The sequence below is a fragment of the Rhinatrema bivittatum genome, chromosome 1, assembly GCF_901001135.1.
Source record: "Rhinatrema bivittatum chromosome 1, aRhiBiv1.1, whole genome shotgun sequence".
Classification (NCBI taxonomy): domain Eukaryota; kingdom Metazoa; phylum Chordata; class Amphibia; order Gymnophiona; family Rhinatrematidae; genus Rhinatrema; species Rhinatrema bivittatum.
Genome location: NC_042615.1, coordinates 333,560,839 through 333,586,924, shown reverse-complemented (window position 1 = coordinate 333,586,924; position 26,086 = coordinate 333,560,839). Strand labels below are relative to the sequence as shown.

The following is a 26,086-nucleotide window of genomic DNA, read 5'->3' as shown; positions in this document are numbered from 1 at the left end:
TGTTTCAAGAATTAGACCTTGACCCCCCGGTCGAGCCCCCGGGGCCTCCAGCGCCTTCTGTGGCCTCCGCTACTTCTAAGGGAGACCCTGTCTTAGCGGGTTTACGTCCCCTGGCGAGAACGTTTCCGATTCATGATTCGTTCCTACAGCTCCTCGTGAGGGAGTGGGATAACCCGGAGGCGTCCCTTCGGGTTGGCAGGGCCATGGATAAACTCTATCCCCTCCCGAGCGATTTTCTGGATCTTCTGAAGGTTCCCAAGTTGGACTCTGCGGTCTCCGCCGTCACAAAAAGGACCACGATTCCGGTCACGGGGGGTACTGCCCTCCGTGATATTCAGGACAGGAAGTTGGAAGTCGCCCTCAAGAAGATTTATGAGGTCTCGGCACTGGGGGTCCGAGCGGCCATCTGCGGTTCCCTTACCCAGAGGGCCGGTCTTAGATGGGTCCAACAGCTCCTCACCTCCCAGCAGTTGCCACCGGATGAGGCGGCCCAGGCTGACCGGCTGGAGGCGGTCATTGCTTACGGAGCGGACACATTACACGATTTGCTGCGGGTCCTGGCGAGGACCATGGCATCGGCGGTGTCCGCCAGGCGCCTCCTGTGGCTTCGGAATTGGTCGGCGGACGCTTCCTCCAAGGCTAGCCTGGGAGCTCTACCCTTCAAGGGCAGGTACCTCTTTGGGGAAGACTTGGATCAGATTATCAAGACCTTGGGAGAAAACTCTGTCCACAGACTGCCCGAGGACCGTCCTCGGTCATTTCGTCCGTCCGCAGGGACTCCTAGGAACAGGTACCGCACTCAGAGGCGCTACAGGGGTTCCAGACAGCAAGGTCCGAGGACACCGTCAACCCGGTCGCAGTCTTGGACTCTGCCCTTTCGGGGCCGCAGACCCTCCAGAGACTCCTCGGCTCAGGGAGCCCCCCGCAAGACAGCACAATGATGCCAGGCCGGCCCTCTCCTCGCTACCCCGGATTGGAGGTCGCATCGCCCAGTTTTACGGGGAGTGGGCCAACATCACCATGGACCGCTGGGTTCTAGACATCCTAAGACACGGTTACGCGTTGGAATTTGTCCGGTTGCCCAGGGACAGGTTCATCTTTTCTCCCTGCGGCTCCAGCGTCAAGCGGCTGGGGATACAGCGGACGCTGGACCGGCTCCTGGATCTAGGAGCCATTGCGCCCGTTCCCTCAGGAGAGGTGGGCTCGGGACATTATTCAATTTACTTCGTGGTTCCCAAGAAGGACGGTTCCTTTCGCCCTATTCTGGATCTCAAAGAGGTCAACAGGATGCTGCGGATCTCCAGGTTTCGTATGGAAACGCTCCGCTCCGTCATCGCGGCGGTTCATCAGGGGGAGTTCCTAGCCTCCCTCGATCTCACGGAAGCATATCTTCATATTCCGATCCGCCCGGACCATTGGAGGTTCCTTCGCTTCAAGATCTTGGGTCAACACTTCCAGTTCCAGGCGCTGCCCTTCGGTCTGGCAACCGCGCCCAGGACCTTTACCAAGGTCATGGTGGTTGTGGCGGCAGCACTACGGAGGGAAGGCATTCTGGTCCACCCTTATTTGGACGACTGGCTCATCAGAGCGAAGTCCTTGCCGCAGGGGCGGGCGGCGGTCGACAGAGTGGTGTCCTTCCTACAGTCTCTTGGCTGGGTAGTGAACTTCAGCAAGAGCAGTCTGCTACCGTCCCAACAGTTGGATTTCCTGGGAGCGCGCTTCGACACGGAACAGGGTAAGGTCTTCCTGCGGCCGGACAAGGCGCAAGCCCTGAGGGAGCTCATCGTCAGGTTCTCTGCTCTTCAAGTGCACACGGCGCGGGACTACCTTCAGGTCCTAGGCTCCATGGCGTTCGCGATCAGCCTCGTCCCCTGGGCCTTTGCTCACTTGAGGCCCCTGCAAATGTCCCTTCTCTCGAGATAGAAGCCGGTCTCCCAGGACTATCAGGCGATTCTTCCTCTCCTTCCGGCCGCCAGGGCCAGCTTGCGGTGGTGGCTGGATCCCAGGAACCTATCCCAAGGATGCCCCCTGGAGACTCCGGACTGGATTGTAGTCACGACCGATGCCAGTCTGTCAGGCTGGGGGGCAGTGTGTCTCCGGAGCTCGGCGCAAGGCCTGTGGACGAGGGAACAGGCGGCCTGGCCAATCAACCGCCTGGAGACTCGGGCGATACGGCTGGCCCTCGTGCAGTTCCTGCCCATGCTCAGAGGACGAGCGGTCCGAGTTCTCTCGGACAATGCAACTACGGTGGCTTACATCAACCGGCAAGGGGGCACCAGGAGCAGACTGGTGGCGCTGGAAGCGGCTCGATTAATGGCTTGGGCGGAACGTTTCCTGGAACGTCTGGAGGCCTCTCACATCGCCGGAGTGGACAACGTCCAGGCGGACTATCTGAGTCGTCAGGTGTTGGATCCGGGAGAGTGGTCTCTCTCCGACGAGGCGATGGCTCTCATTGTCCGACGCTGGGGGACGCCCGCGTTGGATCTCATGGCGTCAGCGGTCAATGCAAAAGCTCCTCGGTTCTTCAGCCGCCAGCGGGAGCGCGGCGCGGAGGGCGTCGACGCCCTCGTCCTTCCATGGCCTCCTCAGCTCTTGCTCTACGTCTTTCCCCCTTGGCCCCTCGTGGGCAAGGTGCTACGGAGGATCGAGAGACACAGTGGTCGAGTCATCTTAGTGGCTCCGGAGTGGCCGCGGCGCCCGTGGTTCGCGGACCTTCTTCGCCTGGCGGTGGGCGAGCCCCTTCGACTCTCGCACCTCCCACGTCTGCTCCGCCAGGGCCCGGTATTTTCGGAGCAGGCGGAACACTTCTGTCTTGCGGCGTGGCTTATGAGAGGAGGGGCCTCCTGCGCAAGGGCTACGCTGGTCCCGTGGTAGATACGCTCCTCCAGGCGCGGAAGACCTCAACCTCGGTCGCGTATGTGCGGGTATGGAAGGTTTTTGAGGTCTGGTGCTTGGCGCGGGGTGCTCTCGCGACAGCGGTCTCCCGTCATCAAGTGCTGGCGTTTCTACAGGAGGGGCTGGAGATGGGCCTCTCCTACAATTCCCTGCGAGTTCAGGTCTCGGCGCTCGCCTCGCTGGCTCGTGCTTCGGGAAGGCCTGACCCGTCGTCTCATCCGGACATCTCGCGGTTCCTCCGGGGAGTTAAGCACCTACGCCCGCCGGTGCGCCCGCTCTGTCCTTCGTGGAATCTCAACCTAGTGTTGCGGGCCCTAGGGGGGGCACCCTTCGAACCGCTGCGGCAGGCTACACTCAAAGACATCACCCTGAAGACGGTCTTCCTGGTCGCCATCGCTTCGGCGCGGCGCATCTCCGAGCTGCAAGCTCTGTCGCGCAGGGAGCCCTTTCTCCGGTTCACGGACTCCGGGGTTCACATCCGGACTGTCCCTTCGTTCCTGCCTAAGGTGGTTTCCTCTTTCCACGTGAACCAGGTAGTGGAGCTGCCGGCCTTCCCGGCTGATGCCCCCATGTCTCTTCAGCGACTGGACGTGAAGCGCTCCCTTCTACGTTATTTGGAGGTGACCAATGAGTTCCGGGCCTCCGATCACCTTTTCGTGCTTTGGTCGGGGCCTAGAAAGGGGCGTCAGGCGTCCAAGACTACGATTGCGCGCTGGCTCAAGGAGGCGGTGACTTCGGCGTACATCGGTTCCGGGAAAGAACCCCCGATGGGTGTCAAGGCCCATTCTCTCCGTGCCCAGGCCGCCTCCTGCACGGAGTCCCAGCTCGTCTCTGTGCAGGAAATCTGTCGAGCGGCGACCTGGAAGTCTCTTCACACGTTCTCCAGACATTACCGGCTTCATGTACAGGTGTCTGAGTCTGGTTCCTTTGGGGACAGGGTTCTTCGAGCAGGCTTCCCGGGGACCCACCCGGTTTAGGGAAGCTTTGGTACATCCCACTGTCTGGACTGATCCTAGTACGTACAGGGAAAAGAAAATTACTTCTTACCTGCTAATTTTCGTTCCTGTAGTACTATGGATCAGTCCAGACGCCCTCCCTGGTCGTTTCTGGGATCTGGGGGGAACCTGCTCGCTCATCTCTCCTGTCTTACTGTTCTCATGGGTCTTCGCCCTTTGGGGCTTTCTGACTGCGAGTTTGTGTTGTTTTTATATGTTTGGACAGTTCTTATTGCACGTTGCATAGTTCTTCACTGTTTACAGTTTATTATTCCGGGATTTGCTTGATCCATCTGCCTTGTTCTGTCCAGTATTCTGCCTTGGCTTTGATATTCTCGATACTGAGGATACAGGAGGGGCGCACCGGCTTATATGCCAGCACCCTCCAAAGTTTGCTCTGACTCCATCTGCTGGACGGGGGACATAACCCACTGTCTGGACTGATCCATAGTACTACAGGAACGAAAATTAGCAGGTAAGAAGTAATTTTCTTGTCTCAGTTTAAAAAAAAAAGTGGAATAAAATTTGGAGAAATGTCAAAAGGGACCTCCTGGGGAGTTGTGAGGTCTTGGTGAGGCTATCCTCTCTGGTTGAGGCGGATGAGCAGGGGGTTGATAACACTTCTTTAGCTCACTCCTGTGTTACCGTGTGTCTGACATCTGGTGGTCCAGATCCCTCAGCTTTCACGAGGCAGCGCTGTGACCCGTTGGCGATCTTGTCCGCTCCATCAAGGACACAAGGAAGTATCTTATATCTTTTGGCTTCCCTTCTTTTTTAGGTAAAGTTTTCTTTAAAAAAAAAAAAAAAAAAGTTGTTTTTTTTTTTTTTCCTTTTCTCTGCCTCTGTTTTGCTGCTTATTTCAGGGAGGACAGGTGACTGAGGGTGTGCAGTTCAGCAGGTGAGTTGTTTCCCGATGTCTGTTTTTTTCCGCGATGCTGTGAGGGACTAGTTTCAGGGTGCATTTTTGGTCATGCCATGTGCTGCGCTTTCCCAGGCCTGTGGGGAGCCGTGTTCGTGGCTCAGTTGTTTCAGTCTATGTGCCAGGTGCGCTGCTGATGGGGAAGGCGTGTTGGCAGGGCAATCCCCTCATTTTTTTCGGTGCGCTGTGCCAGAGTTTCTCCTGGGGCTTCTCTCTCCAGTGCAGGGGGAAGGTTGGCGGCCATTTTGGATGCTGCCACATGGCTGGCCATGCGGTCTCCCACACTTTTGGGGGAGCCCTAGCCTTTTCCTCTGTCTCTCTTCCCAGCTGCTTCGGGTCCTGGGATAGTTCAGGATGACCTTGAAGGGGAAGATTTTCCTCTGGATGCAGGGCCCCTGCGCATGTTGGATCTCCTCAGGTTTTTCCCTCTGAGTTTGTTGTCCTGATGCACAAGGCTTTTCTGGCCAGGAAAGGGTCGGGGGGCAAGATAACTCTCGGCCTCAACCACTAGGGTGTCTAAAGTACAAATACAGTCTAATCTTCCTAAGAGTCAATGTGTTGAGGGACCTCTGTGCCTTTTCGGCTTGGCTTTGGGTTAAAGGGACCCCCACAGTATGATATGGATGATTTAGAGGATCAGCAGGAGGTCCCTGGGGCGGTCCCAGGAAAGACTCCACTGCAGGACGTGTCAGACTTGATCCAGGATCTGCAGGAAGTGCCTGTGGCTGAAGGGGATGGCTGAAGGTGGTTCGCCTCTTTCGCGGAGAGGAACTTGGACCGCTGATTCTTCAGGAGCTTGGAATCAAGGTGCTGCAGGAAGAGTCAGACTTGGAGGGCACAGATCTGACTTTGGATGGCCTGAGAAGGCTGGTTAAGGATTTTCCCTTCTACAAGTCTGTGAAGAAGCTGGTAATCAGGGAGTGGGAAACTTCTGAGTCTGGTCTGTGAGTCGAAAGCTCTGTCTTTTACTAGAGGACACCTTGGAGTTGTTGTCTTCCCAAGCTGGATGCCTCAGTGTCGGCTGTCACCAAGAAAACTGTTATTCCGGTAGCGGACTCAGCAGCATTGAGGAATGTGCAGGATCAAAAGTTGGAGCTCCATCTCAAGCAGATTTTTGAGGTTTCTGCTCTGGCCATTAAGGCTGCGGTGTGCAGAAATCTGGTGCAGAGTGCGTGCCTCTGGTGGGTCAACAATTTGCAGGATAGGGATAATTTGGAATTCTTTAGTTCAGGTGATTCTTTACTTATAGGCACATGGACTTTGTTTGGTTTTATTGGAACCTCTCTGTTGGGATGCCCTAACTCTCCTGTTTCATTAGTATCCTTCAAAGATACATTTCTCTGAACATGCACTGCTGAGTGACTGTCGGCTTTCCCCCTTGTTCTAGTTTAAAAGCTGCTCTGTCTCCTTTTTAAAAGTTAGCGCCAGCAGCCTGGTTCACTCTGGTTAAGGTGGAGCCTGTCCTTTCGGAAATGTCTCCCCTTTCCCCAAAAGGTTTCCCAGTTCCTTACAAAATGGAATCCCTCTTCCCTGCACCATTGACTCATTCACGCATTGAGACTCGGGAGCTCTGCCTGCCTCCGGGGACCTGCACGTGGAACAGGGAGCATTTCAGAGAATGCCACCCTGGAGGTTCTGTATTTCAGCTTTCTACCTAAAATCCTAAATTTGGCTTCCAGAAGATTCCGTCAGCCCAAAACTTCTAGGGGGCCGCAGTACCAGTTTTTCTGCAAGGACCTCGTCCTGGGGGCAGTCCTTTCGAGGGGGCCGTAGAGCCACCAGGGACAATTCAGGGACAGGTTCAGGAAGCGCAAAGCCTTTGCAATGAAGCAAGGCTGGCCCACTCTTTGGTTCCAGCTGTCTGTGGGCGTTTATCGCTTTTTTTCAAGGAGTGAGTCAAGATTACTACAGACCAGTGGGTACTCAAGGTGGTAAGAGAATGGCTATGCTTTAGATTTTGCTCATCCCATCAGGGATGCCTTTGTCATTTCCCCTTTCGGTCTGCTTGCAAAGCAGTTGGCAGTCCGAGAGACTGTGGATCGCTTGAAACTTCTGGGGGCAGTAGTGCCAGTTCCTGTAGAGGTATTTCATCTATTTCGTAGTTCCAAAGAAGGAAGGGTCTTTCGGACCCATCCCGGATTTAAAGAAGACAAATTTGGCCCTCAGAGTTCCAAGCTTTCGCATTGAAAACTTAAGGTCCGTCATATGAGGAGATGAGTTCTTGGCGTATCTAGATCTGACAGAGGCTTAACTGCACATAGCCATCAGGCAAGACCAAAGGTTTCTGCAGTTTATGATTCTTGAGGAACATCATAAGTTTTGAGCCCTTCCCTTTGGCCTAGCATCGGCACCGTGTATGTTCACCAAGGTGATGATGGTGGCGGCTGCATTAAGAAAGGAAGGAATGCTAGTGCATCCGTGTCTGGACAATTGGCTCATCAGGGCAAAGTCAGAGGATCTCTGTTGGTGGTTGGTGCAAAAGGTGTTGGACCGATTGCAGTTGCTAGGCTAGGTGTGAATCTTCCAAAGAGGCAGCTTGTTCCCTCTCAGTCCCTGGAGTATTTAGTGGCATGGTTCAACACAAGGAAGGGGGAGAGAGGACAGGTTGCAAAAGCTTCAGGGTCAAATTTTTCGCCTGCTGGGGCTGTCAACACCCAGGGTTTGGGACTTTTTTCAGGTCCTGGGTTCCATGTCTTTAACTTTGGAGTTGGTCCCTTGGGCATGTGCACATATGCAACCTCTCCAGAGGGCTTTTCTCTCCTGATGGAATCCTTTGTCGAGAGAATTTCAGGACCCTCTTCTGCTGGAGGGGGAAGGCAGGGAACAATTTCTCTTGGTGGCTACTTTGAGCCAATCTGGAATCTGGATTGGGTGGTGGTCACTACTGATGCCAGTCTCTCAGGCTGAGAAGCTGTTAGGATCAGGTGGCCCAGGGCTGGTGGTCGAAGAAAGAGGCTGCTTGGTCATTAATCAGTTAAAGACGAGAGCAGTATGATTAGCTTTATGTGTGTTTCTTTCAAGATTACATGGTCATTCAGTGAGAGTTCTGATGGACAATGTGACTACGGTGCTTATATCAACCACCAGGGTGGAACCAGGAATCGAGTAGTGGAACAGGAGGAATAGTCCTCTGGGCAGAGCAGCATTTGGAGAGGATAGCGGCATTGCACATTGCCAGGATACACAGTGTACCGGTGGCCTTCCTGAGTCACAAGTCATTGGATTCAGGAGAGTGGGAGCTGTCAGAGGCAGCGATGTCTCTAATTTGCGAGAGGTGGGGGACCGGCTCATATGGACCTAATGGCAACCAGAAGAAACTTGAAAGTGCTGTGGTTCTTCAGCTGAAGAAGAGAGCACGGTGCAGATGGCATCGACGTTCTAGTCCTACCGTGGCTTCATCACATGCTTCTATATGGTTTTTCCTCCATGGTCTCTGGTGGGCAAGGTGATAAGGCGGATAGAGAAGCATCCGAGAGATGTGTTTCTAGTGGCTCCAGAGTGGCTGTGCTGTTCTTGCTTCATGGACTCGACAACATGGCCATAGACGGGTCCCTGAGATTCAGCCATTTAGAGAATCTTCTCCATCAGGGACCCATATTTTTGGAACAGGCGGCTCACTTCTGGCTCGCAATGTGGCTTTTGAGAGGAGGTGATTAAGCAGAACCGCTTATTGCTACCTTACAACAGGCCAGTGGACTTCCACATCTATATCTTATGTGCAGGTCTGGAAGGTCTTCAAGTCCTGGTATATCGGTTGAGTTGTGCAGGCATTGCAGGCATTGCAAGCTACAGTGGTGCATATTTTGACATTTCTGCAGGAGGGCTTGGTTAAAAGGTTTAGCCTTTAATTCTTTGAGGGTACAGTAGCAGCTCTCGGTTGTCTTTGTGATGAGTACAAGGTTATTTTCTGTCCACTCGTCGGAATGTTGTATGTTTTCTTTGTGGGGCGAAGAACTTACGACCACCCATGAGAAAGCCAAGTTCATCTTGGAATCTGAATTTGGTGCTACAGCTTTATATGTGCCTCCTTTTGAACCTCTGAAGAGAGTGACTTTGAAGGACTTCAACGCTTAAGGTGGTTTTTCTGGTGGCCATTTGTTCAGCGAGGAGGATTTTGGAATTAGACATTATCTTGCTGGGATCCGTTTTTTGCAGATTTCGGAGGCAGGGCTGTCGTTACGCACAGTGCCCTCTTTTCTGCCTAAGGTAGTCTCGGCAAAATCAGACAGTGGAACTTCTGGCCTTTCTGAATCTGGATTCCTCAGCTCTTCATGCAAGGGAGCTGAGACTTTTGGATGTCTGCCGGGCATTTTTAAAATATCTGAAGGTCACTAATGATTTTCCTACATCGGACCAACTTTTTGTTCTATGGAATTGTCCAAGGAAGGGGTGTCGAGCTTCCAAACCTAAGATTGCATATTGGCTCAAGCAGGCGATTGATTCGGCTTATATTTCTAGGGCCCGGTCTATGCCTGAAAGATTGAGAGCTCGTTCGATGTGTTCACAGGCAGCCTCTTGGGCTGAGGCCCAGCAGGTGTCGCCGCTGAAAATATACAGGGCAGCAACTTGGAAGTCGTTACACACTTTCGCCAGATACTATCCGTTGGATGTCTGGGCTCTGACTGTGGCTGCTTTTGTGAGAATGTTCTGAGAGTGGAACTGCCCAGGTCCCACCTAATTTAATGGGCTTAGGTAAATTACAAGAGTCTGGACTGATCTGGGTATGTACGGGGAAAAGTAAATTGGTTCTTACCTGATCATTTTTTCCTGTAGTACTACAGATCAGTCCAGACACCCGCCCGTGTTATAAGGGGAAAAGTTGTCTGCTCATGTTCATAGTTTATGTAGGAGTTAACGCAGAGTTGTTAGCAGGTCACTGAGCTGTTTTTTTTGTTTTTGTTTTTTTTTTAACTCTACTCTGGTTCTTTCCTAGCATGTTAATGTCACCACCCTCTTGTTCGTGGGAATTAGGGTGGGCTGTTAAAATTGTTTGAGTTTTGGCATTTTGGCTTGGATACAGTTCCATGCTGAGGGACTTCAGATGACACTCTACGTTTTATATAGCAGTTTCAGTAAAACTTTATCTGTCTCCATCTGCTGGCAGGGTTACAAAACCCAGGGGTCTGGACTGATCTGTGGTACTACAGGAATGAAAATTATCAGGTAAGAACTAATTTTCCTATGTTGCTGATACCTGGACTAAAAGGAAAATACATTTTCCAAAAGGTATTTGAGAGAGAGAGCAAAGGTGATTATTGCTTTATAAAACAGACTTCTAGTGAAATTGTGAGGTTTTCTTTTCTTTTGATAAGTTCTCTGTGTGAGTTGTCTCTATTCTTTTTTTTTTTTCAAAGGGTCTCTTGTTACTGCAGCAATTGACAAAAGGCAATGCAGCAATTCAGAAAATTGTTGCTTTTGAAAATGCCTTTGAAAGGCTCCTCGACGTTGTAACAGATGAGGGAAATAGTGACGGAGGTATGATCAGACATTCAGCCCTTTTCTACATAAGTTATATTCCTTCAGAATCTGTCTGTTCATTTCCCATGAAGATCTCCAAATTTTGTATCATCCATAGTTTTCTGTGAGCTATGGTTCAAGGTGATAAGTCTGATGCTGGGAATTTCGCAGCCCTTGTGAAATGTTTGAGCAGCTAGTCTTTGGTGGAAGTGTAAAGTGAACGTAGTATTAAGGGCACTTGTTCACAATTGTCCAGATGTAGACACAAACAGATTTTAAAAGCATTGCTCACGCAAAAATGGCCCTATACACATGTATGTGAGCCTCGCACGACCAACGTGAATTTTAAGAAGCCGGCAAGTACGAGCGAACATACCTGTGCACGTGTCAAGAGAAAAGGGGCGGGGTATGGATGTTTTGGGGTGGGGCCAAGTCTTACACGCATAGCCCCCGAATTTTGCAAGGCTGAACATGGCAATGCGTGCTATGTTACCTGCGTAACTTTACTACTGGTCCTGATGAGGCACAGGTCTAGAGATTTTGAGCCAGACCGGGGGGAGAGAGAGACAATCTGATACACTATATATCTTTCCTACTGTAAGAAGTGCAGCTTCAACTCAGGGTGGGTTTTGGAAGGGGGTGATGATAACATTGGTCTTCCTAGGATGCAAGGGTCTGTAAAGCCTTGTAACACTACCCCCTAAAACCCACCCAGAGTTAAAAGTGCCCCTCTTACAGTGGTAGATATATAGAGTGTCAGAATGTCTCTCTAACAGAGGCTCTCTCTTTCTCTCTCTTCCTCCCTCTCCCCCCGCCATAACCCGTATGGTCACTAGTGTGCAACTGCATGTGTAAAAGCTGCACACACATGCGCAGCAGGGATATTTTAAATGATACACGTGTACTTGCATGCACAATATAAAATTAAACATATCTTTGCTCGTGTGCCCAGTGCATGCGTTTATAGGCGCATGCGCATTCCTTTTAAAATTTACCTGAAAGTGAGTAACAATTCTTTGGTACATCATGCCCATAGACTGCTCCGAGAAGACTAACTTACTTCAGAAGTGCCATTACAAGAGCCTCTAATGAGAATGGCGGGCGGTCAGTCACTACCCTGCCTGAGCTTGGTTTATGGGATTCTTTGGGGGTAATATTCAAAGCCATTTATGTTGCTATTCTAAAATTGACTGGAATTCAGTGTGCGTAACCTGGCTTTTGGGTGAATTTTTAAAAAGTTGCATGGATTAAAAGGCTTGCATATATGCGAGTAACTTATATTTTAAAATGGCCTAATTATGCACTTATATACTGTTGTACAAGCAACCCAAAGTGCAGAAAAAAGGGGTGGAATTAGGGTGTGTCAGGAGCAAACATTTACACGAATAAATACAAATTTTAAATCCCAAGCTCGCAGTGCGTGTCAGGCTGTTACCCATGCTTATTTGCTTCTGCTCGATGAGGTGTAAGTCTGAAGAAAACTCATTTTAGGCCTAAAACGATTGGGTGAGGGGTGTGGGTAAACTGAGGGGGCGTGCAGACTGAAGAACCAGAGGGTCTGGATGACCTAGAAATAGACTGGGCCAACTGGTGGACTAAAGTAGTCAAACTGGTTATTTCCTTCACGCATGCATGTGTTAAAATCTGCTTAGCTGTGTGCGTTAAAGCCGACAATTTCCTAAGGAAGATGCGCGATTGCTTGAGTAACCGCTTAAAATTAGGAGCACGCATAAGCATGCTAGGTGTATTTTAAATAATACATGGACAGTTGTGCTGGTGGTTTAAAACTCCTGCATGTGTGTGCTCGCACACTTGTTTTAAAGTTACCGACTCTGTGTGGAAATGGCTATTCTAAAATTGTCTGGGACTTAAGCGCGTGTAACCTGGTTTTGATGTATACTTTTTACTGAGGAGAAATGTTCTGGAGGGGCAGGGGGCGGAGTTGACATTTACACACTTTTTGATTTCAAGTATGCACATAACTGTGCATAAGTTAAACTAGTGAATGTCATGTGTACTCCAATTATTTGAGAATTTTGAAAGTAAACATTTGCTGTGTGTGCGGGCTGTTTGAAAATGACTTTCACCAAGATTTAGAAAAAAAAAAGGCCGCGTGCCCTCAACTCTACAAAAAAAAAGGGGTGTATTAATTTATTTTAAATATTTATAGCTTGCATAACTCCACAGTTCATAGCGAGGTACAAAATTTAAATTATAAAAACACATCCATGGATTGACTGTTCACAGACAAAACAAACAAAAAAAAAAAAAGACTATTGGCACATACTGAATGTAATCTAAAGCAAAATCGACTGCTAGCCAAAAATGTTACCTAAATAAAAATGTTAATCCCCACCTGAATTCCTAATTCTGATGCTTCTCGACAAATGTACGCAGAAGGCAGCTCAAAATGGTGCAACAGTAGTTCCTGTTTAAACTCTGTGCAGATCGAAGTAACTAATAGCTCTCTGTAGATGTGTTGCTATCTGTAGCATTGCTATTTTGCTTGTTGGCTTACCATGCTTATGTTAATCTTTTTCCTTATGCTTTTTTTGGCTTGGGTCTCTTCAAATTTATGAGGACTTGGTGAAACAAATTTAATTTTACTTCTTTAGTGATTATTTTATAAACTGCTCACAGCAATGCACAACATAATTCTGCAAATCGTAAACACAGATGTAAAAATTTTGAATAAACTTGTATAAATAAAGGGTATACAGTATATGCATTAATAAAAAAAATAAATTGTTGCAAAGGAAGTATAGGTTCATTTATACTTTAGCATAAAATATACTTTGTATAGTTAGAATGTATATTTTCACACAGTAACATTTTTTTTCTAAATTGAACATGTTGTGTAATTTCTTGCCCACTCAAAATTGATTGCCTTTTAAAAGTGAAACTGCACCTCGACTATTTTGCATCTGTCTGAAAACTCTTGGAAAGGTCCAACTGGTTCCTGAGATTGTATGTAAAGTGCCTTTGGTCACCTCCAAAATGATACATTTTCAGCACATCTGTCCTTGCAGGTATTGTGGTGGAAGATTGTCTGATTTTGCTGCAGAACCTCTTAAAGAACAACAACTCCAACCAGAACTTTTTTAAGGAAGGCTCATACATACAGCGTATGAAACCTTGGTTCGAGGTTGGAGATGACAACTCCGGTTGGTCTGCGCAGAAAGTGACAAATCTACATCTGATGCTGCAGGTAAAACAGAGAGGAGTACGATACACTGTGCTATAATGCATCCCCTTCCCCTGCTCATGTAACCACTCGCACCTCTCCCTACATCTCACCGTCAACTGTACATCTGTTGTATGTCAGAAGGAGACAAGGGAGGACCAAGATAACACATAACTTTCTCTCCACGCAAACATTTCTCCCTGTTCATTCTGTTTCTTGCTGTCATCATGGCTAATGTTAGTGTTCTTAGTACTCAAAGTAAAATATGATCTGGGAGTAAATATGGGAGAATATATGAACATTTTTAGAAGAAAGCATTTGTGATCCTTCAGATTAAATTTGTTGGAAGAATATTTTTAGAAGGGAGGATTACTTTGGTTCCTACTGCTTATTTAAAAATTGTAAAATATTTTTTGCCTGGCATCTCTTTCCTTTATCAGCTGCTTTTGTGCCTCATTATTGACAAACTGGGGTGTAAGAGCTCTACATAAAGGTATTTTGATTATGCTTTTGCTCCACAGTGTGCACGATTGGTCTATGTGCTGTTCATCCATATCACTCTAAAACTGATGAAAGATACGTATTGTCAAGCAGCAGAATATATACTGTATTTATCTGAACATTAACCCAAATTTGTTTTACCAAAAAAATAAAATGTGACTTAAAATTTCCCAGTGGTCTGATGGTACACCCAGCCCCGCAAAAGGGAGATCTGGAGTGGCGGCAACACCCATCTCGCCAGTCTACTCCTGCTGAAGACTACAGACATGCAGGAGCCCTCCCACCTGCTGAAGGCGGAGGTGGTGGCTTGAGGTGATTGTAGTGAGGAGGAGGTCCTGGTGTGGGATTGAGGAGAGAGAGAGAGGTGTTCCTGCCTTTGGCTACTCTCATCATTTCACTGAAATCCTTTTTTTGCATCTCAAAACCTTAGTGTATCTTAGTTTGGTAAATATATTTCCTGTTCATACCCCAGATCAATCCAGACAAGTGGGTTTTGAATCCCTACCAGCAGATGGAGGCAGAGAATAAAAACTTTGAAGCACTGCTACTTAACTGAGAGTGCCACCTGCAGTCCATCGGTACTGGCCTGTACCCAAGCCAAACTGGAGTGAACAAGGGGAACTCATACCTCCTGCACCTTTTGCTGATTTCGTGCCTGTGGCAACAGTGGTCATATTTGATTTTTGCTTCTAGTTTGGCTGTGAGTCCCTCATTTCTAAGCTCTTCCTAGTCCAAGCCCTCGGGTCCTCCTGTGTTGGCTTTTGAGGTAGAGGTGCTCTGGGAGCCTCATGGAGCTTTTCTTTTCCTTCCCAGGCTTAAGCTGAATGTGTTGTGCACCAGTATTTCTGTGCCATGCAGAGGCCCTGATGGGGGAGTAGTCTTTGAGACCCTTTTCTCAGCATTGGTACGTAGGGGTTTAATGTCTAAGCATCCTCACCTATCTTGAGAGCCTTTGGACTTGTAGGCATGGGGAGGTCTGGCTTCCCTCGGTTCTCCTTTGGGATCAGTAAAGAATGAGGATGTGGATGCTAACACTCAACTGGGAAGTATAGAAAAGGGTAAGTTGTCTTTTGAGATGGAGAATTCTTCTGTCAGGCTTTTTCAGAAAGGAACTTAACTTTTTTTTTAATCTCCCATGTGGTTTCTTCGCATCAAATGTCAGATTCCAATGTTGAGGAGGCTCCTGAATGGGACTCTATCCTTGAAGAGGTCAGGAAACTAAAGCTTTTTCTCTCCACAAGTCAAAGGAAGATACAGTGATGCTCCTCAAAGCAACAGTGCTCTGTTTAAGTTCCATTGTCCCTCCAGAGGTTTAAAGTCAGCTAGCCAGTACCTCCTTGACAAACCTAGTCACCATTTAGTCAGGCTCAATGAATCTGGAGAGAGGCTTCTGTATGTAATGGGCCCAACCTGGTGGAATTAGCTTCCATAAAGAAATCTGTTTTAAGACTTTCAAGAGGCTCCTGAAGATCTTCTTATTTAAGAAGGCCTTCTCTCTTGGGTAATCTGTAACATTAGCAGCCTTTATGAATTCCATCTATTAGATGGTTTGCAGCACCATATTTCTGGGGGGGTCTTGGATTTTTTTTTAGACAGTTTCAAGTTTGTTTTAGCGATTATTTAGGTTTTTGGGTTTTTTTGCCTTTGTCCTTCTGAAGCTCTTTGGATGGATTGCCTTTGCTTTGACCTCTGAGCCTTTTTCTCTTATCTCCCTGGCTCAATAAACAGATTTCTATGATAAGTGTTTTTATTTCTTTTTTTTTTTTTTTTTTTTTTTTTTACTATTTCTTGTGTGGCAATGGGTCTCTATTTTACTGCCTTGCTGAAACTCAAGAAGTAAGGGGTGGTTATGGTATAGGGTTAGGTTATAGTATAGTGCTGATAAGGGTTGGAATCCCTTTTGGATTAAGTTAGGTGCACCTGGTAATTGGAAACTCCCTGCTTTAGCTGGCACAGGGAGGTTATCCTCCCTGGGGAAGAGGAGTACAAAAGGGTGGTGATCACCCGTTTGAGGTCCCATTGCCTGGGTTGCAGTCCTAGCTTGGGGTCAAGTAGTATTTTAAACACTGGGCAATGGTATCTTTGGGTTTTCTTTCTTTTTAGTCTTTTAAGTCTTTATTAGTATTTGTTTTTGCAAATAGGGAAAAGTGGAGCCACAGAGAGTGGGAGGGGTCCTCTGGGTGACCATTTCCAATTGGCATTTTTAGTAGGATGCTGAATATCTTGTGGGGGGGGGGGGGAAGTCTGTGAAATGCTAGAGAATGAATCTTGCAGTAGGCTTTTACTGCAGGAGGTGCTGGGTTCTTGGATCCCAGAGCTCCTGTCAAGCACCAGTATATTTTTATGGCAGCAATATAACCACTAAAATTGTCCAATACCATAAGAAATCAAATTTCTATATTAGAAAAATTAGAATACCTCAATGGAGATTAAAACTAGAATTGAACATCTAAAGCAAATCTGGGTGTGGTCCTTACCTGGATAGTTCTCTCACTATCATACCTGAGTATTTTCCTACTTTGTTGTTCCTGGTAAGGTTATTAGAGTGCTGTGTGACTTACCTAGGCTGACCTGGTGCACTTACTACCTCTGGCACACAAAATGGGTACCAGCAATGTGATCCTTGCTACATGTTGAAGCTTGTGTTGCACCTAAATTCATACCTGTCAGATTCCCCCTACAAACCATTAGAAAGAATGTTTAAATCAACTTTGACTCAGGAAAATCTCTAATCTGAGAAAAGAAAAAAAGCTCAGAGAAAAAAAATATAAATTTCTTCTGTTATTCTGTAGCCTTCACAGGGAAAAACAAAGTACCTGGAAGTCAGGTGTGAACTCAGTATCAAGCTGAAATTTCTGTGATTATAAGCCATCATGAGAAGAAGAAGCAATTTTCTTTTTATATCAAGTTTTATGTGGAGTTAGTAAGATGCCGAATAATTTGATTTTCTAATGCTTCCATGCTCATTTAAATCTTGGTTGATTAGAAAAAATACTCAGGAAGTAGCTTTCTGTTCTGGAAAAAAATGCATCATATATTGACTATATTATTTTCTTTATATTTCTAGTAATTACCTGACAGCTTCCTTTTTCTATAATTCTTTTTATAAGCAAGGAAACTTTCAAAACTTTATTTTCAAATAAACTCTATAAATGTCAGAAAAAAGAAAAAAAAAAGTGGAAGGAATGTGCATGTAGTATTGTAGACAATCTAACATATATATGTAAATTCCTCAACTAACAAATTTCAGGATAAACTATTTTTTTTAGAAGCTGGTAGTGAAAACATAATTACACCAAGATGTAAGTTTCAAACCAGAGTGTGGGCGCACATGTGTGCATGTTCGTTGCCCACACCCAGGGATGCAGCTATTTTAAAACGTGTGCATGTTATAAAACAGTCTGGCTGCACACATGCGCACCCCAAATTTTAAGTAGATGAGCACAGGTGCACGCAAATGTCACTTCTACTGCATAAATTGGGGGATATTAAAACGGCCACCATTTCCAATTCACCCAGTTAAGAGAAAGATCCTCCAGCCCCCCTTACTTTGATAGCCTTCACTCTCCCCTGTTAACTTCGACCCTTAAAGCCCTGAAGATCTATCTAGATTTTTTTTATTTTATAACTTACATAGCATTCATAACAGAAGTAAAATTATGTGGCAAGGGGCCTCGGCATGCACCGGATCGTGTAAGTATTTACGCGCACATCTCAGCTAGCTCTCTTGAGAATCCTGACAGGAATTTTCCTCACGGAACTTCTTTAAAAATTTTCAAAAATGTTTACCCCATAGGGGTCCCCCTATCAATAGCAGTACTCTGCGTCTAAAGGTAAACTTTTACCCTTATTGCGGTCGATTCCCATCAAGTTTCCCCTTCGGGGCCTACCAGCCATCGACCGCACCACGGCTAAATTTTTGTCGAGGCCATGGCGGGTTTTCGTCTGTGCCCCTATTGTCCTCGGACAGTGTCCATCACAGACCCGCATAGAGTTTGTGTATTGTACTTGGGGGCCAATCATGATACCCTAACTTGCACCAAATGTGCCCAAATGACACCGAAGGGTCGAAAAGCCTGTTTAGAGAAGATGGAGTTTCTTTTTCATTCAAAACTCCTGACTCCATCGACCTCTCACCAGCAACGAGACACCGGTGCTGCTCGACCGGCTTCGACTACTCCTAAGGTGTCGACTTCTTCCTCATCGCCTCAGCAGGACCGAGGAGAACATTGTGAAAAGCGTCGACATCGGCATTGGAAGGCTCAGTCGGCCGATCCAGGCAAGCCCTTGGCATCGGCGTTGACAGAGCCATCGACAAAGAAATCCCACTCAGAGAAGGCCCCATCCTCCTCTGCGACCGGATCACCGAGGCGTTCCCCACCTTCATCGGTGCAGGGAGCCGCGATTCCACTGCGTACACTGATTTCACTGGTGGACCCTCCGGCTATGCCAGTGCTGCCTCTAACTCCGGTGCCGGGGTTCCACGCCCCAGGCTTCCATGAGGAATTGGATCGGATGATCCAAGAGGCCATCGGTAAAGCACTGCAGGGCTTCCAGCCTCCATTGATACCGGTCCTCGAGCCGGTCACCAATCCGATTCCCATGATGCTCGCACCGCTACTGGGTAGACTGGATTTGTTGCTCGGTGCCCTACCACTGCTGGAACCGAGAACACCGGTATGTCCTCTTCCTTCGATGCGATACCTGTGTCATCAGAAGATGACACAGGTATCGCATACCACCAGAAGATGACAGGCAGGATCCCATACCACCATCTGGGATCCTGCCACAGACTCATCCATCGATGTCATCGGTTCCATCGGTGCCGCCATCGGTGCCACCTCCGGTGCCATCGATGCCTAGGCCTGGCTCTTCGGGATTAACACTATTTCTCCCTTCTGAAGATCCTCAGGGAGCTGGTGATCAACCATATCAGAACATAAGAAATTGCCATGCTGGGTCAGATCAAGGGTCCATCAAGCCCAGCATACTGTTTCCAACAGAGGCCAAACCAGGCTACAAGAACCTGGCAATAACCCAAACACTAAGAAGTTCCCATGCCTCTGATGCAATTAATAGCAGTGGCTATTCCCTAAGTAAATTTGATTACTAGCCGTTAATGGACTTCTTTTTTGAACCCAACTACACTAACTGCACTAACCACATCCTCTGGCAACAAATTCCAGAGCTTTATTGTGCGTTGAGTGAAAAAGAACTTTCTCCGATTAGTCTTAAATGTGCTACTTGCTAACTTCATGGAATGCCCCCTAGTCCTTCTATTATTCGAAAGTGTAAATAACCGATTCACATCTACCCATTCAAGACCTCTCATGATCTTAAAGACCTCTATCATATCTCCCCTCAGCCATCTCTTCTCCAAGCTGAACAGAAGATCCTTGGACTGATGATTCTCCCCAGGTTACCAATGATCTGCCTTCAGAGCCCTCCCCTCCTGAAGAGAGAAGGTGTTCTCCTCCAGAGGTCCTGGTTTTACTCCCCTGCACGCAGGTACTTAGTCTTATTTTCTGGGGGAATGCAATATGTAAATCAGAATAAGTCCCAGCATGCAATGGGGTAAAACCAGGACCGGATCAACTTGTTCTGAAAATCCAAAGTTGGTTGGGAGCTCTAAGTTAGAATAAGAAACTTCCTCATTTACAAAATTAAGGCAAGTAAACCAAAGATGTCGAATAGGTAGAGCTAGCTAGGGTAAATAAATATATATATTCTTTGGTATCCATTGTATTACCATATATAGCAATGCTTAGAGTTGTTTACTTCTTAAAGTTGACTGTTAAATCACATAGGCAACACATAAGCTTATGCTCGAAGCTTATACTAAGTTTATGCTTCTGCACTGAATAAACTGTGCTTATTTTGTCTCTTGTCCTCATCATGGGCAAATGCTGTTAGGTTTTGTGAAATTCCAGCACGTTTTTAGCAGCAGTCTCCAACACCCTTCCCCAACCCCACCACCAAGCACCACCTTCTCTTAATAGACACTTCTGATGAGATGTGCAAGGGAAAGAAAAAGGACAGAGTGACATGAATGGTCCCAGAAAAAGCCTGTGTGTGTCTGATGTCTGAGATGACAGTACTGAGATTGTTTCTCCATTGACAAGCAGAAGTGAATTACCCATAACGCCTTGGTGTCATTGTCTGATGGTGCTGACATGGACCTAGCTCTCAGAACTCAGTAAATACTTTACTGAGCATGCATAGGAGCCTTCCTGCAAGTGTGCTGCCTTGTGAACTCCTCAGTCTTGTTTTGCCGGAGCTAATGCATGCACATGTTCCCAGTCTCTCTCTACAATTTTTCTGACCTCTCTTATTGGCCCCATTTTTCTGCCTCATTGCATTGTTTGCTTTTTCATGTTGTTGCCTCAGCACCCCATCAACAGACTTAATTTTTCAATTCTACAAATAAAATAAAATAGTGTGAAATGGAGAAGTCTGAGGCCAAGAGGACCGTGGTCAGTGGCTTCAAGTCCTGCATAATGTAGGTTGCTGGATAGCCATCACAGATTCTCATTTGGTTTGCTATTGTTGCCTGGGACTGAATCATGACTGCCAACTGCTGCAGTTGTGATAGAATGTCCCTGTGAGCACAGCAACACCACATCTGGAAAATGGAGGCCATGCAGAAGGCCTGCTCTTGGATGATCGGGCAAAGCTCCTCCCTCCCACCACTGCCTCTTGATGCCGGTTCTCATCAGTCTCTCAGCTCAGCTTCTGACTCGTCACACAGGAGGGTGACAGACTCTACCATTTGAGTCTGCCTTTGCTTTTCCTCATGATATGGATGTTGAAAGTGCACTAGTCTCTTCCTTACTCCTCCTTTAGGCTCCTGATTTTGGCTAGAAAGCTTTTTACCAAATCTTACAGCTTCAAGTAGCAGAAGTTCTCAACTTAGTGAGATCTTTCTCCTGTGGCACAAGGGACTTGCTTCAATATCTGTTCTTCCTCTTGTTCTCAGACCTATGAAACTCTTCAGTCCAAGCTCATATAAGTGCCATTGTGCATATCATCAGAAGGTGGAAGGAGCACCGATCTCTCTTCACCCAATAGTATACAAATTCATGTAAGGATTGTGACATTCCAAGCCTCCAGTCAGTAAACCTCCAGTGCCTTGGGATCTCATCGTGGTCATTACTCAACTTATGAAACATCCTTTTGAGCCTCTCAAGTTGGTGGACTTGAGGTTTTTCATCTGGAAAGTACTGTTTGTTATTACCATCACTATGGGCCTCATTTTCCAATATCGCAGTGGTAACGCATGAGGGGGCGTGTCCTATGCAAATAAGGCATTTTTCGTGCAGTGGGGAAACATCGCTGCACGCGATGTTTTCGCCATTCGCGGAACTGGAGTCGCAAATCGCGAAAACATCGTGCACCATGATGATTCATTGGTTGTTTTATCGCGGTGCACGATGTTTTTGTGAAAGTGTCCAGTCCACGATATGCCCAGACAGCCCGTTTCAGTATCCTGCAGGCGTAGAGAGAGAGAGAGACAGAGACAGACTTCCTATAATGCCTATGCCCTAAACAGGTATTTGTATCCCTATGGGAGGGCCACCTAGTAACTCGAGGTGGGGATTAGGTATGAGCGTAGGGGGTTGTGGGCCACTTTCACATTCAACATGAGATCTATGGAAAGAACAGTGGTCTCTAGTGAAGATTTGCTGGCCGTCGGAGTGAGGAAACTCACTCCAAGAAGATATTTGGGCAACGTTCTCTCCACCTAGCTTGTTGTTGCCCAGGTAGAGTGTCCATCAAGCTAGGTGGAGAGAACATTGTCCATATCTCATCTTGGAGTGAGCTTCCTCACTCCGAAGGCCTTCAAATCTTCACAAGAGACCACTGTTCTGTTCGTACGTCTCACGTGGAATGTGAAAGTGGCCCCATGGCACAAAGAGCAAGTGAATTACAGGCACTTACAAAGAGTAAGCAAATTACAGTTCTTTTCAAAAATGGTATATGCATTCCACATCAAACTATTGTGCTACCTGCTTTTTCAAAGACTGCATGCACACAAACGAGCACTTCTTGTACTGCAAGAGAGCCCTAGTGAATTACTTAAACAGGATACAATCTCATCGTCAAGCTGCTCAACTGTTTCATATTCTTTAATCCCAAGGAATTGGGACAGGCAGTTGCCAAAAGAACTGTAATTGGCTATTTACAAAAAACCCTTAGATTGTAAGCCCTTTGGGGATAGGGAATACCTACAGTACCTGAATGTAAACTGATGTGATAAATAAAATAAATATTGCATTCTCTTTTGTGCTGGCTAATTTACAGATTACAGACTCTGTCAAGTGAGATCCACGGCAACTTCAGTGACTCATTGCAGGGCCACTTCCATTGAAGACATTTGTAAAGCTGCTACTTGGTTGTCAAATCACACCTTCACAACCCACTACCATTTTGACAGGATGTCTCAAAGAGACAGTAAATTTGGACAAGCAGTTTTGCACAGCCTGTTCACCCAGTAGTCCATTCTCCACTGGTGGGGCCGGTTTGCTTATTTCAGTAATTGCTCCAGACTGCAACCCTTTGTTTGGCACTCCACATGCATTATGGCTAATTCATGCCTGCTTGTTGACAGAGAGAGCATGTTTGCTTACCTATAACCAGGATTTTCTATAGACAGCTGAATGAATACTTATTTCCCCCTAATTTCTCTGGTGATTTAGCTACCTCACTGAAGGTTGAGCTCTGGATGAGACTGAGCGGATCGTAACTTAACATGCACATGTAGGAACTCCTACACATCCTCAGTCTTTACTGAGCTCTAAGAGCAGGGTCCATGTTGACACTGTCGGATGATGTTACCCCAAGTGTTATGACTAATTTTTTGCTGTCTATGGAAAACCCTATTCACAGGTAAGCAAAATTGCCTTCTATTCATAAGAAATACTTTAAAATAAAAGGAAAAAGTAGCAGTACATTAACATCTATTCTGTTACAGCTTTTGGTGCTAGCGTGGCTCTGAAGCTATTCTTGATTTTGCTATGGTTGGCAAACAGTCCGTAAAATGTTTCCTTGATAGTTTGTTCTTTACTAGTGAATTATTTATTTATTTATTTATTTATTTACTATTACTGAAGACAGGTAGAATCTATGGAGATTATACCCAGAATACATACTTCTAAGCTACTTTTACAGCATGGGAAGTCTTTGCTTTTAGATCTCATGCAGACATTGCTTTAAGATCTGTTTTCTGTAACGTTTAATCCTTTATTTAAAAAAAAAAAAAAAAAGCTGATAAAAATTGAGTATTTTGATTTTTTGAGCAGCACTGTGTAATGATTCAGGCCTGGTTACATTGGAGATATATGTTCATCTTAGCCACAAAGAGTTAGAGAATGCAATTCTCCCATCATCTTGGAGACTTTTTCCTCAGTTGCTTTGTATGGTTGAGTTGGTGTTTCCATCCTATGTATTTTTTTTTTTTATCATGATGCATTAAATCTTAGTTTGTTATATAAATAAACCCCAGTGTGACTATATCATCCTCCTTAATATTTTAATGCTTTTTCTTTCCTGAGCTTTCTTGATGGCACTGTGCAACTAGGTAAAACAACCCCCTCTTTCCTTTTCTGTATTCCTTCTTTGTCGTCCCTTCCCAAAAGACTGGCGAAGTGCAACTTGAGTTCTCTCAGAGGGGTGGCGGTAAAGTCTCACTTGAAACTGAATTGCTCAGTATTGGTCTTCTGCTAAATGGAGTCACTTTCCCTCTCACCTAGGACTTATGCTTTTTCTTTTGTGACTCATCCAAGCCTTGCCACACTGGAGACTCAAATATGGATCCTTCTCCTCCTGCAGCGCTAGTAATGTGCACAAAAATAAAATCTTGTTGGTATTTAATTTTTATTTAAATAAAATTTTTTACCAGCTTTAGAGAGTACAGAAAGATTCAGTTGAGACTGCTTTTTATTGTGTGCTCATACCTTATGATTTCAGCTTAAAAATTCAAATATTTAAATGTTTTTGTGTTTAAGGTACAGTAAAATACTTCAAGATGCTGAGACACTTAACTTCATAATGCTTATGGAACATGTGTTGGGATACATGCTGTCATCCATCATTCCTTACCTTAGAATGCATTTATAATCTAATTTCATTAAGCACTGGTTGGTATTATGGAAAAATTGTAAAGATTTTTGGATTTCCAGATTACCATTTTTTTTTTCACTTTTGCCTCATGACATATATTAAACGTCAGATGTTGAATGCTTTCTCCCTCCTCATATATGCTGTTTCCTTTCCTTTTTTTTTCTTCTCTGTCCTATTCACAGCTTGTGCGGGTACTGGTATCTCCTATGAACCCTCCTGGCGCCACCAGCAGTTGTCAGAAATCCATGTTTCAGTGTGGTTTGTTACAGCAGCTTTGTACAATATTGATGGCGACTGGTGTCCCTGCTGATATTTTGACCGAGGTAAGTCTTAAAAGTAGAGAATTATTATTTTCGAAGCAGGATAGTATAAATGAATGCAAAGCTAGATTTTGTTCTGTCTGTAGCAAGAATCAAGCTTGAACTGCTAGAGATGAATCATTTTACTCTGAGTGTTTGAAATTATGTGCGAGTTTTCATTCTTGAGGGTTATGAACTTTGTGGTCAAAAAACTGAGAATTTTGAGAACAAGGGAGTCATGGTGTGAAGCTGGAAGGAGGAAAGTTCAGAAGAAATAAGAGAAAATAAATACTTTATGGTGATGGTGGTAGTTGCATATAGGGAAAAATAACCCTTGTTGTTGTTACATGATAGGTTCCATATTAGGAGCTACCACCTAGGAAAAAGATCTAGGCATCATAGTGGATAATACTTTGAAATCATCTGTTCAGTGTGCTGCACAAGATCTAGGCATCATAGTGGATAATACTTTGAAATCATCTGTTCAGTGTGCTGCAGCAGTTAAAAAAGCAAACAGAATGTTAGGAATTATTAGGAAGGAAATGGTTAATAAAGCGGAAAATGTCATAATGCCTCTATATCGCTCCATGGTGAGACCGCACCTTGAATACTGTGTACAGTTCTGGTCGCCGCATCTCAAAAAAGATATAGTTGCAATGGAGAAGGTACAGAGAAGGGCAACCAAAATGATAAAGGGGATGGAACAGCTCCCCTATGAGGAAAGACTAAAGAGATTAGGTCTGTTCAGCTTGGAGAAGAGATGGCTGGGGGGGAGGGGGATATGATAGAGGTCTTTAAAATCATGAGGGTCTTGAATGAGTAGATGTGAATAGGTTATTTACACTTTTGGATAATAGAAGGACTAGGGGGCATTCCATGAAGTTAGCAAGTAGCACATTGAAGACTAATCGGAGAAAATTCTTTTTCGCTCAATGCACAGTTAAGCTCTGGAATTTGTTGCCAAAGGATGTGGTTAGTGTACTTAGTGTAGCTGGGTTTAAAAAAGTTTTGGATAAGTTCTTGGAGGAGAAGTCCATTAACTGCTATTGATCAAGTTTACTTAGGGAATAGCCACTGCTATTAATTGCATCAGTAGCATTGGATCTTCTTGGTGTTTAGGTACTTGCCAGGTTATTATGGCCTGGTTTGGCCTCTGTTGGAAACAGGATGCTGGGCGTGATGGACCATTGGTCTGACCCAGCATGACAATTTCTTATGTTCTTCTGCCTGGAATAACCTACCAGTGATCCCTGGAAAATGCCTCCCCCCACCCCATGAATCCTGGTATGATCCATTTCCCTCCCTCCCTCCCCCCATATGGCCCAGCTTGTGCTCCTTATCTTCACCATCTCTGGCTGTAAAGAGGAGTGGTGCTTAATACCCCAGCAGTTTCCTATGTCCCCTCTCCCAAGTGTTCACATGCCTCCTTGACTTTCTGCATTATGCCCAACTCTTGCATTGCACTAACATCTTCCTCCCCTTTTAACTGTAGCAGGCACTGTGTAGCAGAGAAGAGCCCTGTACCCCAAGCAGCAAGTGAGGGTGGGATGGAAGGGGGAGGGAGTGAAGCAGAGAGACTCAGCTTCATTGCTGCTGGATGAGCTACCTGTTCCAGCTCCTGCCCTCTTCCGCAGTGCTACCTGGTTGCCATGAAAACAGGAGGGCAGGTCTGGAGCAAGAAGCAGGAGATTCGGGCTCTGTCCAAAAGAGTTGGGGC

General features: G+C 46.1%; 1 protein-coding gene across 5 annotated transcripts in view; it reads left to right on the top strand.

The window, feature by feature from the left end:
- USO1 (USO1 vesicle transport factor) overlaps positions 1 to 26,086 on the top strand; it is a 232,084-nt gene that overhangs the window by 83,108 nt on the left and 122,890 nt on the right. For all 5 annotated transcript variants that reach the window (XM_029598247.1, XM_029598222.1, XM_029598211.1 and 2 more), the window contains 3 exons: positions 10,164 to 10,284; positions 13,296 to 13,474; positions 24,253 to 24,393. In XM_029598247.1, the coding sequence (XP_029454107.1) occupies positions 10,164 to 10,284; positions 13,296 to 13,474; positions 24,253 to 24,393 (441 nt within the window). The remainder of the gene's footprint in view (positions 1 to 10,163; positions 10,285 to 13,295; positions 13,475 to 24,252; positions 24,394 to 26,086) is intronic.